Source organism: Furipterus horrens, unplaced genomic scaffold (genome assembly GCF_987537825.1).
Source record: "Furipterus horrens unplaced genomic scaffold, mFurHor1.1.pri manual_scaffold_2, whole genome shotgun sequence".
Lineage (NCBI taxonomy): Eukaryota > Metazoa > Chordata > Mammalia > Chiroptera > Furipteridae > Furipterus > Furipterus horrens.
The window spans coordinates 192566192-192580987 of NW_028327172.1; the positions used below are offsets into that span (position 1 = coordinate 192566192).

Consider the following 14796-nt stretch of genomic DNA (forward strand, 5'->3'; position numbering starts at 1 on the left):
GCTATTTGAAGGTAATGAAGGATGTGGGTAAATGAGAGGCTCTAGAATCAGTTGGGTATTAGCCTGTCAATGGCTGAAAGAACTTTGCTCTGGAGGCTTTTGGATAAGGGAGTGACGGGGAATGGAACAGTATTTGTCTGGCACAGTATAGCTGGGGTAGGTCTGGGAGGAGGTGTCGGGAGGAACAAGACTGAGGCCGGGACAGGACTTATCCTTGTGGAGTACTCAAGGTCCATAGAGGGAGTGGACAGGACAGAGAGCAACGTAAAGTGAGAAGAATTTGTTAGACATTTTTTTACTGTATTTGGGGAAGATAGGTATAGTGAAAGTGTGTATCTGATTTTAATTTGTGTCTTTTTTCCCTCCTTGTCATAGTTTCAAAGCACATAGAAAGTTCTCATCACAAGATAAAAAAGAAACTTGTAACTATGTATGGTGATAGATGTTGACTGGACTTACTGTGATCATTTTTGCAATGAAAGCAAATATTGAATCCTTATATTGTACACCTGGAACTAATGTAATTTTATGTCAGTTATACATCAATAAAAAATAAAATAAAAATAAATAAGGTAGTTCTTTCTTCAAGGAATTTATCCTCTATTAGGAAAAAAGATAAAAATAAAATTTTTATGTCATGTGTTAAGTGTATTAATAGAAATATGTACAAAGTTTAGCAGTGGGATAATAGTGATTCAAAGAATATTTTATCAATGATATAATACCTGAGCTGGATCTAAATGAATGAACACTTATAGTTTTTATCTATTTCTTGGAAGAAAAAGGAATTACACCCAACTTGAGCTTTACTAAGGAATCAGTTCTCATCCTGAATGCCAAACGATCAGGCAGTGAGAGAGGAGAAGATGCCCTTTTGTACAGTTGTGGGGAGCTGGCTGTGACCCTCCACTGAAGCTGTGGCTGTGCTGGGCAGGGTCCTTGCAGCACACAGTTCTCTTCCTTCAGACCTGGGACTGTAACTTGCTCTTACTAGTTCTGGGGTCTGAATTATCCCTTCTAGTTTTTCTCTCTTGCCAGCCTTTTTTTTTTTTTAAATAGTCCCTTAATTAAACCCTCCTCAAATTGTTCAATTTGATGGGGTTGTCTGTTTTCTACTTGAAACCTGATGAGTACAATCTATACTTACATATTGAAAAAAAAGGCAAAGTGCACAATAAATATAAGGAAAAAAGTCTTTTTGTTCAAATTGCAAACACAATATCACAGATAAAAAGAGTAATCAGCAATATGAGTGGAACACATAAAGGCATGATTATAATGAGATAATTTACCATTCTGAGTCAGGGTCCTATTATGTTGACAAAAATAAAAACATTGAGGATTGGACTATCATATAATAAGTTGAATAACTATATATATATAATTTCAAATTTATATATTGGCGTCTAATGGTGAAACAAGTTAGCATCTTATACTGAAGTGAACTACAGGTGGGCGTTGAACTCATGTATTCACTCCTTTGTTTAATAGTTCTCTCATGAGTTCTGCTTGGGGGATGCTCCTCTGTGATTCTATTGGACTTTTATTGCGCTCCAGTAGTATTATCACAAGGTATATAAACATTATGGATTTCCATTAACAGGATACAAAAACACTGCTGGAAAAGGAAATTGTGGCTAGTTTGCTTCACTTACGTACTTTTAAGCTTTGTTTTTACACCGCAACTGTATTCTTAATGTGGAGCTTGTAGTCTCCTCCCCTGCTTCCTGGGACTTTGAACTCAGTATGTGATTTTTCAGGAAGCAAAGGCACTTGGTCTGAATGCTGACAAACCTTCTCTAGCTTTACAGCTGAGTTAGCGTTTCTGCCTGTCTTTGCTTTAATGGGAAGGGTAGACAATATTTTGATTAGGATAAAGTTTCAGAATCTATCTCTATTATCTAGATCAGCACTTCTCCAAATGAGATATGTGAGCCACATCTATAATTTGAAATTTTCTAGTATCCACTTTACAAAAAATAAATGGATGAAATTAATTTTAACAGTGTTTTATTTAATTTTCTGTATCCAAAATATTATTTCAGCATGTAAACAGTATTTTAAAATTATTAATGAGCTACTTTACTCCAAAATCAGCCTGTGGTTCATACTTACAGCAGTCAACCCGGATGCAGAATATTCACTGGAAATATTTGATCTGTATATCGATTTTCTAAAATTTATAGTTGAAAAGTAGATTCAGTACCCAGGAAGTTCTAAACTGACTTAAATGTCTCCCAAATATTAGTTTATAAACTTAAGTTAATTATAATTAAGTAAAATTAAAAATTCAGTTCTTCAGTTGCATTAGTCCCCTAAGTGTCAGTAGTTCCCTGTTGCCCCTAGTGGCTTTTATCTTGGACATCACAGCTACAGGTTATTCTTAACACTGTACTTAGGTGCTTTTATATTTTCTCAGGTTGTTAATGAATTAGAATTACTTCATGCCACAAACTCCCTGGAAACTGTTTTATTCAAGTAGATTTATTCATCAAGGATACCGGTGCCTAAGGAAAAATAGCTCTGTGTATTTGTACTTCATTCCCAGGGCCAGGGAGTGCCTTGCACATAGTAGGGGTTTAATAAGTGTTTACCTGCTAAATCCTGTTTTAGTCCTCAAGTTTACTTAAACTATACTTTCTCAGGGAAGTGTACATGCTCCTTTGTTCGATTTTTTTTCATAGAACTGAGTTATTTTCTTCCCAAACATATATACTTGTCCACTGATTTGAGTAATTTTGTGATTAATAGCCATCTCCCAGACTAGACTATAAGTTCCATAAGTTTCGGGAAGGTGTTTTTGTTCATTGAAGTATTCTGTGTCCATGGTGAGTATGGAATAAATATTAGTCAGATAATAATATCACAGGGCCATTTAAAATATGACATGATTAGCAGATTGTCTAGTTCTTAACTTTATAGAACTTGGAGTTTGTTTTGTGTTTGGGAAAAAATATATTTTATTATAAGGATTATGCATACTAAAAAGTATGCAGGTTTTTAGGTTTTGTTCAAGTATTTTCAAAATACTCCTGTAAGTATGCCTTTTCTTAGCTTTATTCTACTTGACTGGTCTTCATTTTCTTGAAATACCTATCACCTCACATCTGCCTCTGCTAATAACCTAAGGTGCACTGAGGCCAAAAACTAGAAGAAAGAAAAATAGAGAGGGGAAAGGAGAAAGAGAGGGAGAGAGGCATCACTGTGTGGTTGCCTCTCACTCGCGCCCCCAATTGGGGACCTGATGTGCAACCTAGTCATGTGCCCTGACTGGGAATCGAACCAGCGACACTTGGCTCGCAGGCCTATGGCGAAATCCTTTTAAGGAGCTGAGAAAGGCATGGGGCAAAAGTAATGGTGATAGAGGGAGCATCTCTTGTTTCAGGACAGTTAGAAATAAATCCATCCTTGTAATTATAGAAGAGTAATGAGCCTTACCCACAATATGTGAAAATATTATTAAAATGTATTGTGGGTCAGTAAACCAGGTTGTCAGGTCATTATCTGAATCATAAAGTTAGAGGTAATACCCATTAAAGGTTACTAGTTTGGAAAGGTTAGTTTGGAATTTAGTGTTTGCAAATACAGGGATGGGCAAAAGTAGGCTTACAGGTGTAATGCAAATTAATAATACAATAATTATTGAATAATAATACAAAAATATAAACTTTTGCATACTCACAACTGTAGATTTACTTTGCCTGCCCCTGTATAAAGTTTCTCCATGTGAATAATTCTCTAGTAAACCTCTAGCATTTACTTTCTCTTTCAACATTTCACGAAAGTGAAATAAACATACAGAAATGTGGACATGAAGGTACAGCTTGATGAATTTTCACATGCAGATCAAAAAACAGTACCGTACCATCACAACATCCCAGAGGCTGTCCCCTGCATCTTCCAGCTTTTTGCCCTCCAGGGTAAACCATTGTCCTGACATAGATAAGTTTTTCCTGTTTTTGTACTTGATATAAACAGAATCACTGCAGTATCCGCATTTGAATTAATAAAACAGATTATCATTCTAAGTGACATTTCTGATAACAACTCATTGAAAACAAGGTCTGTTTTCAGTTTTCCTTATTATGCATCTAATTTAGTAAACTGGCAGTTTCCCACTGTATTTAGTTCTTTAACATTCCTTTAAGAAATGGCCTATGTAAATGCAAGTGTGTGATGTGTGCATGTGCATGAATGTGTGTGTATGCACATGTATATTCTTTTAAAGATTTTACGCAGACTCAGTCATGCTATGCTATGCATGTCATTCACCTCTCAGTGATAGGTCTTAAAGCTTCATTTTTCCTAATAGCGGCCCAGTACTCTATTATATAGATGTATCATAATTTAGTGAGCCAGCTGTCCCCTGAAGAACAGGTAGGTTGTTATTGATCTTTTGCTTTTAAAACAATATAGTCCATATGAGTTTATCTATAAAACAAATTCTTAAAAATGAAATTGCTGAACAATGGGGTCATAGATTTTTACTTTGCTCAGATATTTCTAAAAGGTCATTTAAAGAGTTTTGCCACTTTTTACTCCCACCAGCAAGGTTTAATAACTCCTCTGTTTCCAGTGCCCTTGCCCTAGGTTATGTGTTATCCAGTCTCTTACTCTTTGCAGCCTCATATAGGAAAACCAATAAGTCATTATTTAATTTCACATATTCTTCATTTTTAAGTGAGGTTAGTTATTTATATGTTTATTGGACATTTGTATTTCTCTTGGGACTCGTACATGTCCTTTGCTCATTTTCCTACAGGCTTACTCATACTTTTCTTAATGATTTCAGGTTCTTTCCACATAAAAGAAATGAGCTCTTTTGTATCATTTTTAGTGTTTCTTTTTTTTTCTGTTTGGTTTTTGTCTTTTCTGTGTTTGTACCCATTTTTTTCCTAAACAGTGGTTTAAATTTTTATGTGGGGAAATGTACCAGTATTTTTCTGATTGATTTCTGAATTGTGTGTTTTTAATGAGAAAAAAGCTTTGGAAACTTTAGATAGATAATAGATAAATAAATAGGTAGATGTATAAATAAACTTAAGCCTAGAATGGAAAAAAAAATCTCCAATGTTTATGGGAAAATGTGGCTAACCAGGAATTCAAATTTTAGTCAAAAATGGTATATCCAACTGTAAGGAAACAAAACTTTGGACATTATCTATCAAAATTTATTTAACATTTTAAAATATCTTTTGGAAAGATTTTCAGTGATATGCTTTTTTCCTTGTGTGTATTCTTTGTTATTTGGGGTTTTAATTTCTCAAATGATCCCTCTTTTCAGATTTCAAATTATAACCGATTTCCTGCACCATTGCTGACGTCCAGTGATCCATGTCAGAAGTATTTCCAGGTCAGATACACTTTCACATGTTTTGACTCAGAGAAGCAGTTGAATGTTAAAACTTTAACAAATATATATGGTTGATGACTGTTTTGATGTTAAACTTATGATTTGCTAAAATAACATGTGGGTTTTCATTATTTTTCACTAATATAATAGAAAAATGAATCATTAAAATAAGATAAAAGAATCAATTGGGCTTAATTGTATTCATGTAATAATTGCATGACTCTCCTAATATCATCATGTGAAAATATTTTAGTTGACTATGATGGGAAATATAAAACTATCACAGTTTGCCATCTGGCATTGCCCATTATAGCCTGTAAACTATTAAATATAAACAAAGGAGGTATTGGCAGTGAGTCTCTATAAACAGCATCTTAGCCATTGTGGGGTTTGCCTAGAATAGAGCTCCCCAAATTAGTATTCTCCTTGGATTGAATGCTGATTAATTTCAGACCCTGGGAAAAATCACCTTAATTTTATTGTGTGTTCCTCTTTTTGTGACATGATGGATGCTAGTCTGCACACAACATGGTGTGAGATTTAATTCTTAGCTTCACAGTAATATAATAAGGAAAAAGTAATGGCAATGACATTTGGAATTATATTATAGGACTGTAAGTGGCAGATACACTTGGGTGGATCCCATATTTGTTAGGGCACATACCACTCAGAAAATTCTGAGTTTTTAAAGAAAAAGATTTTAACCATGGACAAATAGATATTAATGTCCCTAAATTTTAAATTAAACTCATTAAGTGTGCCCAAGCACCTTTTTGCTTTATATAATACAGTTCAACAGAGAACTAAAATAAAACGATAAAATAAACACTAACTTCAGTAGACGTATGTGAGTGTAGGAATATCCTATTTATAAAAGTCAGCCAAAAGCAGTATGACAAACCTAAGTTCATAGAGGAAAATTAGGAACTTAGAGGTGATTCTTAGAGGATATCTAACTCATGCTGGGAAAATTTGGGGACAGGAAGTAGATTTTCTTTATAAATACATATTTGAACAGGTATGTTAATTTTCGAAAATAGAGGCAAACATGTATGTCCTTTAAAAAATACTTCTTAAGTGTTGAGAATCCCTTTAGAAATTCTTTAGCATTTAAAATATTTATTACATTGCAAGATAAACATTTTAGAAACAAAGCTGGCAAATATATAAAATGATGTGTTTTCCTCTAAACGGAGGTGAATTAATCAAATAACTTGTAGAAATTTCTTCTAGCCATTATACTTTGTTATGCTGATATAGTCATTCTTTCTGTTGGTACTAAAATAGCATTATTCCTTGGTAGTTATATAAGAAATAATGAAACTGTTACCCAGCATGATTTTTTAATAAGAACTACTGCTATTATGCATTGGTATAGGATGTAATACATTTTGCCAAGAAAGCAGTATTCTTATTCCAGTCATTTTTTATTTGAAAATTCAAATGGCAGCTCATAAGGAAGAATCTGGACCAATACATAGCATCAGATATATCCAAACCCATCTTAGGAGCTGTGATTACCGAGAGCCTTTTAAAAAACAAACATACCAGAATCTATACTGTTATGCGCTTGAAAAATTCTTCCTGAACTTTCAAGATTCAACCTAGGAGTCTCTTCCGAATAGGTCTTAGCTATGACATAGTCAAGAAATTACCATATTTTAAGGCTTCTTTCACTGTTTTAATTTTTCCCCCTTTTGGAATGGACTTGAGAGCAGTTTATTCAAGAAAACCTGTGTAATAACATTATAACTTACGTACCTTTTTTCACCTAAACCAGCATCCCCAGGCTTGATCGGTACTAGAATCATCAGAGTTGGTCATGAAAGTCCAGAGCTATGCTAAAAAATACATTCATTTTCAGAAGACATTGAGGCTTTTCTAAACGAAGGAAACAGTGTAGATATGGAGCAGAGAAAATATCCTTGGGATAGCATATCATATCCCAAGGTGACTACTTCTAATGTCTTAATTCTTACTTGAATACACATATTCTGCTCGGTGTTTTCCCCCATCTGGAGTGCCTTTCTCTTTCTTGTCAACTGGTGGACTCCTACCTACCTTTCAGGACCCAGCACAGCTTTTTTTGTGCTGCTGTTTGTTTTTTTGTGTGGGAGCCATTCCCCCAACCTCTCTCCTCATTCCTAATACCTTCTTATAAGGCCCTCCGTCTGCTTTAGCTATTGGGAGTTTGTTTAATAAGTTATCCTTTGCACTGCCCTGTCTGAGTTTTTAAAAGAAAGCAGTTGTTACTTTTTTCTTTCTTTCTTTCTTTCTTTCAAATATTTTATTTATCTGTAGAGAGGGAAAGGGAGGGAGAAAGCAGGGGAGAGAAATAGCAATGTGTGGTTGCCTCTCGGGCGCCCCCATCCGGGGACCTGGCCCGCGACCCAGCCATGTGCCCTGACTGGGAATCGAACCAGCGACCCTTTGGTTTGCAGGCCGGCGCTCAGTCCACTGATCCACACCAGCCAGGCTGGCACATCTTCCTTGATGCTCTCAGTTCCACTTGGGATCTTGAACAGAGTGAGCCCTCAAGCAATTAAGTTGAATGGAGAATGGGAAACCTTTAGGTGGGCTAGAGCTAGCTCTTGAAATCACCCCTTTCTCTCAAAGAGCCTGGAGAAGTTGCCCTGTCAATCAGCTGTGTGAAGCTGCTTTCCGGGTTTAGAAACTTCCAAGGTACTAGTTTTGATCTGTCCGACCCAGCGGCCCAAGCTGCCTCCTAATAACCTTTGCTTCTTTTGTTCATAGAGAAGTTCTTATCATTTTTTGTCACATTGAGAGTTTGCTTTCATGAGTAATTTCAGGAAACCAGCTTTATTTTGCCTCTCCTTCCTAAAAGAAAAAAATGGGTTTATTTCATTTCCTTAATACTTTGAGGTCTAGTTCAAAAGGCAACATTCCTCAGGGTGGATGTTTTGCTGTTAACTCCTCAGTGGAAATAAAATTGTATAGTAGAAAAATAAAAATGAAGAACATGTGAAGTCTCATTTAAAAGCGCGGCAAACGTTGGGCTCCCCTGGGCCTTTTTGCCAACCCTGGGCCCGTTTGTCAGTTTCCAATTTTATAAGCATGCCATAGGAGCAGAAAAGAAGCAGCAGGTTATTGAAGAGAGGGTTTCCTGTCATGACTGACGGTTTCTTTTTCCTTTAACAGAGGACTAGAGGTCTCAGAAAGAGAAGGGAGCAGGTTTAACTACAGGCCCCGGCACAGGGTTGTATGAGGATGTCATCTGACTTATGGGCTTACAGCGTGGTGCTGAGATCTTTGTGACTCCAGATTTGAGGAAGGCTTTGTTAGCCGTGAAATTAAAATGACCCTGGTTTACCTAATATTGTTTAGGCTTTGTTAAAAAAAGAAAAAGTGTCTATCAACTAAGGCTCCTTTAGTTGTAAAAAGGAGAAAAACACCTTTAAGTGGTTTAAGCAAAAAAATTAAAATTGTTATTGGTTTTCAGGGATTCCAACAATGTCATTGCAGCTTGCTCACTCTGTCTCTTGAATCTACTTGCCCATTTGTTAGGTTCTTGCTTATATAGGATGCAGATTGTCTTCATGGTGACTCCGTGAAGCTTCTTATCTCCTAGTTTAAGAAAAAGAGAAAAAGACAGCACTTCTGATCATTTGGCAGAAGTCTTAGGAGTGGCTGTGTGTGGGTCACATGCTTTTCCTTGAGCCAGTCACCAGAGCTGTGGGGATTTGCTGCTCCTATCGGCTAGGCCTGGATCACGTTCGATAGAGTCATCTCTGCCTGAAACACAGGGACTGAATCCCTAGAATGTCAGCTCCATGAGAGGTATTTTTATTTTGTCCATTTTGTTCACTGCTGTATCCTCAGCAGGAAGAACTGTATCTGCCACATGGTATTACACACCAAAAAATCTGCTGAATGAGCGTGGAGGAAGGCTGATACCTCAAGGAAAATTTGGGGGCTTTTACGTAAAAAGGAGGAAGTACCTGCCAGGCTATCACAGATGTTTCTCCATCATACAGGAGAGTGACGGCTGCAGTCATACTAGTTCTTGTCAGACTCTTAATTCTGAACTGATACCCAGCTCTGGAATAGGAATCGATCCTCTTGAATTGAAGTTACATCTTCATAGGTAACACTCAAAAGAGCATGGTGAATAGATGTGGAGGTGATGGCAAAATCATGGGCCCTCTGCACCTTCCAGAAACCCAGGAGCAGCACTGCTGAAGACGAGCCCTTAGGGTTGTACCCAACACCTTAATTACACCCCGCTCTGAGACTCTGTCTTTCCTTTTTTTCCTCCTGTTCCATAGGTTGCCTTTTCCTTTTGTTGATGGTTTTCTTTGCTGAGCAAAACCTTTGTAGTTTGATGTAGTCCCACTTGTTTATTTTGTTTTTGTTGCTTTTGCTTTTGGTGTCAAATCAAAAAAAAAAAAAAATCATCACCAAGATGTGTTAAGAAGCTTACCCCGGGGAGTTTGATGCATTCAGATTTTTACTTTCAAGTGTTTAATCCATTTTGAGGTAATTTTTGTGTATTGCGTGAGAAAGTGGTCCAGTTTCATTTTTTTGCATGTGGCTGTCCAGATTTCCCAACTTATTGAAGAGATTATCCTTTCCCTGTTGTGTATTCTTGGCTCTTTTGTGAGAAATTAATTGACCATATATGCATGACTTTATTTCTGGGACCTGTATTCTGTTCCATTGATCTATGTGTCTATTTTTATGCTCTCCAAGTTCAAAAAAAAATTGTTTTAATGTCACTAACCCTGTGTTTTTTCCTTGTGACTATCTCTGAACTTTGTCCATCTCCTCAGATTTCCCAAGGCTGCTTACCCGCAGGGGAAGACTCTACCTTACTGAGAAAATTGAGGCTATCAGTTTTGCTTTTCCTGGTTTCCTGTCACTGCAGTGACATACGTGCCTGTCCCCATCCTTACTCCCCATCTTCTTTCTCACATAAAGAGAAAGGGCAAGGCCGACTCTCCCACATCTGCTGTGGTCCCCCCCTCTCCTCACCACCTGGATTCTTCCTTCTTGGTCTGTCCCTCTTTTGTGTTTCTGCTCCCCACCCCCCACCCTTCGCCAGACAAGGAAACTGAGTGTCTGATGTCCTAGATCACTCAGCTAGTAAGAATCACGGACAGGGCTTGAGCCCATCTCTCCAACCCTGAGTTGTGTGCTCTTATGCTCAGAGGCACTGCCTCTCACTCTCGGGGGCCTTTCTCCCTCAGCCTCGGTCTTTCTTGGATTTTGCTAAACCTCTACCTATTTCATGATTCTTCTGAGCCGAAATGACTGCCTAGCTGTGTATTAATTCCGGGAGGCAACTGTCACTTTGTAAGATTACCTTGGCTGCCTTAGTTCTAGATCTGAACCTTTATTTTGCTTTCAGATCGTACCACCATTTGATATCTAAGGCCCACTCTGCTTGTGTTCAGGCTTTGATCTATGACAACAGCAGAAGCAGTGCTGTCTTGCATAGGGTGGTCCTGTAGTTCTAGTCTAACCCTCCCAGATCTCCCCCTGTGATTTCTAGCAAGCACAAGGATTACAAAGCAAGGGCATAGGAAGGACATTGGGATCCAAAAGGCTGATGAGAACAGGGCTAAAAGTTTTTATCCATCACATTTAGGATATGAAAGCTATTTAAATACTAAACTACCTAGAAATGTGGATGGTGTTCTTCCTGAAAATGTTTATGGTTATAAACAAAGTAAATAAAAAATTTTCCTTAACACCATTGCTACAGTGTAGAACCTAACATCGTAAATTAGCCTCATAGAGATTTTTTGCCATGTCTTTTAAAAAGCCACTAGATTTCCAACTTTCTCATAACATCACTCTAAATACCCAAGAGTTTCAGTGTAATTTTCTCTTGTGTGCCTGTTATGAATATGTGTCTCAGGGAAAACTTCATGTGGGCTCAAGATGGGCTCTTCTTATAACAAATGCTGCACTTGAGTAAGGTTGAATTATGAAGGGAAGCATATGTTTTCCATAAAATGGTAGTAGTAGCCAAAACACTATTAAAATTGTTAAATTTAGTCTTAGAGTATTGTTTGAGAGGGAGAAATACACTAGATTCTCCGTTCCTGTAAAATGAAGCCCAAGTACTTGAGGTAGGCTGCTAGGTAAGCAGGAATTTTTTAATTTATTTTATTTTTTAGCTTTTACTTACTTAATTTTAGAGAGAGGGGAAGAGAGAGAGAAACAGAGGGAAAGAAACATCAATTGGTTGCCTCTTGGCTGCCCCCAACTGGGACCTGGCCCGCAACTCAGGCATGTGCCCTGACCAAGAATTTAACTGGTGACCCTTTGGTGTGTGGGGTGATGTCTAACCCACTGAGCCACACCAGTCAGGGCAAGCAGGAATTCTTACAAATAATAATTCTGAAGAATGGGGCCCAAGCTCTAACCACTTTGGATTACAGTCCTTACCTACATCTGTGGGCCACATGGTCATTCTGTTATAAACATGGACACTCCCTAGACTGTTCAGATGATGCCTAGTTTCCTAGAAGCATACAGACTCTAGGATGAGTGGGGGATTCTTTTCTAAAATAGCCCATCCTGTGTATTTGATGATAGAAAGAGATACCCAGATGGAACATTCTTGCCTTCCTCCCTCATGGAGGTCCCTGTTTTGCCTGGGAGAGGAAGAGGGAGTTGTCACAATGTAATTTTAGGAATGTTGGGAGCTGTTCTTTGGCTCACCCACTGCTGGTGTAGAACTCACTGAGGTCTCTGTGGAGGGCAAAGGATCAGAGAAGAAAAAAAGTCATTCCTCACAGGCTGAGAAATGTGAAACCTCAGGAATTCTTGCTGATGAATTTTATTCCCTTTTAGTCTGAGAAACCGTTCTTTCTTCCTAGCAAGAGACACATGGAATAAATCACTGATGGTGTGAACAATATTTGAGATAAATGCAACTGTCAGATAGTTTCCTAGGAGTTCTGCAAGGGCACGCGGTGACTGCAAAAAGCTGAGTCTGTATTTTAATTCACTGGAACGTATTCAGACTCCTTTGGGGCTCTAATAGGTCTCTAGTCATGGACTCAGTGCAACATTATTTATTAGTAATTGCTTCATGTGTGTTGTGTTTGCTCTTGAGCAGTTAAGGCGTTTTTCCAAAATTTCTGTGTAGCACAAACACTAAGCCCAAATCAAAAGTGTTTACAAAGACATTAGCAAAACACTCTAATGGAGGTGTGATTTTTCTAGGCATTCACAACACAGTTTCTAAACAGGGTTGAGAAAAATTACCTTGGACATATGGTGCATCCTTGAACAGTGACCTTTCAGGTTAATTAAGAAAGCCGGAGCCCAGAAGCATTTTTGAGCAACTTTTTTGCTGCCTGAGGGAAGAACAGAATAGAAATGTGGTAAACGTTTCGAAAAGGAATGATTTTTAAGGTTGTGAAAATGTTTTTTTACAAATTCAAAAGAGAGATACTTTTTAATTTTAGGGAAAACTTGGATCCTCAGACTTTGGTTTTTCTATAAATTGGCTTTTGGGCACCCACATGAAGCCTTCTGATTGCTCCTATTTGATATAGAGGCAAGTGGTGGAAATAAAGAGGAAAATGGGTCAATTTTACAAGAATGTATGTAACAGAAGCATTAATTCTCTCAAATTTCTGTTTAAAAATGTTTTTACTCTGTATGCTAAGTGGTTCAGTCCCGTCAGGCGTCTGATGACCAGTTTCCTTTTTTTGCCAGCTGACTCAGGTGGAGACACTTTGGCAGTGTTTATGGCCAGCAGCGGCGCGACAGATGTCACGAATCGGAACAGCCCGGCCACACCACCAAACACCCTTAATCTCCGTTCCTCCCACAATGAACTGTTGAACGCGGAAATCAAACACACAGAAGCCAAGAACAGCACACCCCCAAAATGCAGGAAGAAATATGCCCTAACTAACATCCAGGCAGCCATGGGTCTCTCAGATCCAGCTGCACAGCCCCTGCTGGGCAACGGCTCTGCCAACATCAAGCTGGTGAAAAACGGGGAGAACCAGCTCCGGAAGGCTGCAGAACAGGGGCAGCAGGACCCCAACAAAAATGTCAGTCCCACTGCAGTCATTAACATAACTTCTGAGAAGTTAGAAGGTAAAGAGCCCGCCCCACAGGATTCCCCGGGCTGTGAAATTGTACCCTCCCAACCCCGGAGAACCAAGAGCTTCCTGAATTACTATGCAGATCTGGAAACCTCCGCCAGGGAACTGGAGCAGGGCTTGGGCAGCCAGCATGGGGTTATGGAAGAGAAGGCCCAGCCAGGCCAGGGCCAGGCCGCCACCATCATTGGGAATGGTGAGTTGCTGCTGCAGAAACCAAACAAACCCCAGTGCAGCCCGGAGGACGGCCAAGTAGCCACAGTGTCATCAAGCCCAGAGACCAAGAAGGATCATCCTAAAACAGGGGCCAAAACAGACTGTGCTCTACACCGGATCCAGAACCTGGCCCCCAGCGACGAGGAGTCCAGCTGGACCACACTGTCCCATGACAGCGCCTCACCCAGCTCCCCGGACGAAACAGGTACCCTTGGGAAAGGTGGCGTAAGGTGGCACTTTCTTCTGGTGTATTCTGTTATTGATAGAATTTCTCTCTAGACTGGCCCCCCAAAATCCATTTGTAGCAGAGGAGAACAAGATCCTTTGGGGGTAGAACTGGGCAATTTGTGTGGAATATATTGTTAGATTGTTTAACGGTTTCATTTTGGTTCCAACGTAAGTTATTTTTTCTGGGAAGCATTTTTCGTAAAGGAAATAGGTCCTTGGTGGTAAGTACAGTAAAACAGCATCTTTTTAGAAACTATCTTGCCAGTCTTTGGTGAACTATTTCTATATACTATCAAGAAATACTGGGTTTTATTAAGCAAAATAATAAAAGACATACAGTTGCTGGGGACAGGGTATAACCTATAATCTGATTCAGAGAACCAATACAGTAGTCCCTCTCCATATCGTGATTCACTTATTGTGGCCTCACTGTATCGCGGGGTTTTAAAAAATATTATAATTAATTATTTATAGCACATTTTTTCGCTATATTGCGGGATTTTGCGGTACTGTATATGTATGTTGTTAAAGTTACGTAGGTTTAAGAGTGTAGAATATGTTTAAGAACATAAATAGTGTTTATAAAAGTGTGGAAAAGGTTAATAAGGGAGTGGGAAAGGTTAATAGGAACTGGGAACAGTTTATAAGTGTGTGGGAAGGGTTTATAAAGCCTTAAAATATATACAAATACTAAAATAAATGTAAGGTTCCTACTTCGCGGATTTTCACCTATCACGGGGGGTGGGGGGGGCGGGGTCCGGAACGTAATACCCGCAATAAGTGAGGGAATACTGTATTTTAAAGTTCTCAGCAGGACTTATTTATGCTTAAGCTAATGAAAGGTTAAAAATCTGTTTATTAATGACATTTGCCTTTTAACCTTTCTGGGAACATTGTATTGGCCTTGTT

At 38.6% G+C, this 14796-nt stretch overlaps 1 protein-coding gene across 6 annotated transcripts in view; it reads left to right on the forward strand.

The window, feature by feature from the left end:
- Nucleotides 1-14796, forward strand: part of APBB2 (amyloid beta precursor protein binding family B member 2) — a 328286-nt gene that overhangs the window by 137048 nt on the left and 176442 nt on the right. For all 6 annotated transcript variants that reach the window (XM_090266952.1, XM_090266954.1, XM_090266955.1 and 3 more), the window contains exons 4-5: nt 5285-5353; nt 13049-13864. In XM_090266952.1, coding sequence (XP_090123078.1) covers nt 5335-5353; nt 13049-13864 — 835 coding nt within the window. In that variant the 5' untranslated portion in view covers nt 5285-5334. The remainder of the gene's footprint in view (nt 1-5284; nt 5354-13048; nt 13865-14796) is intronic.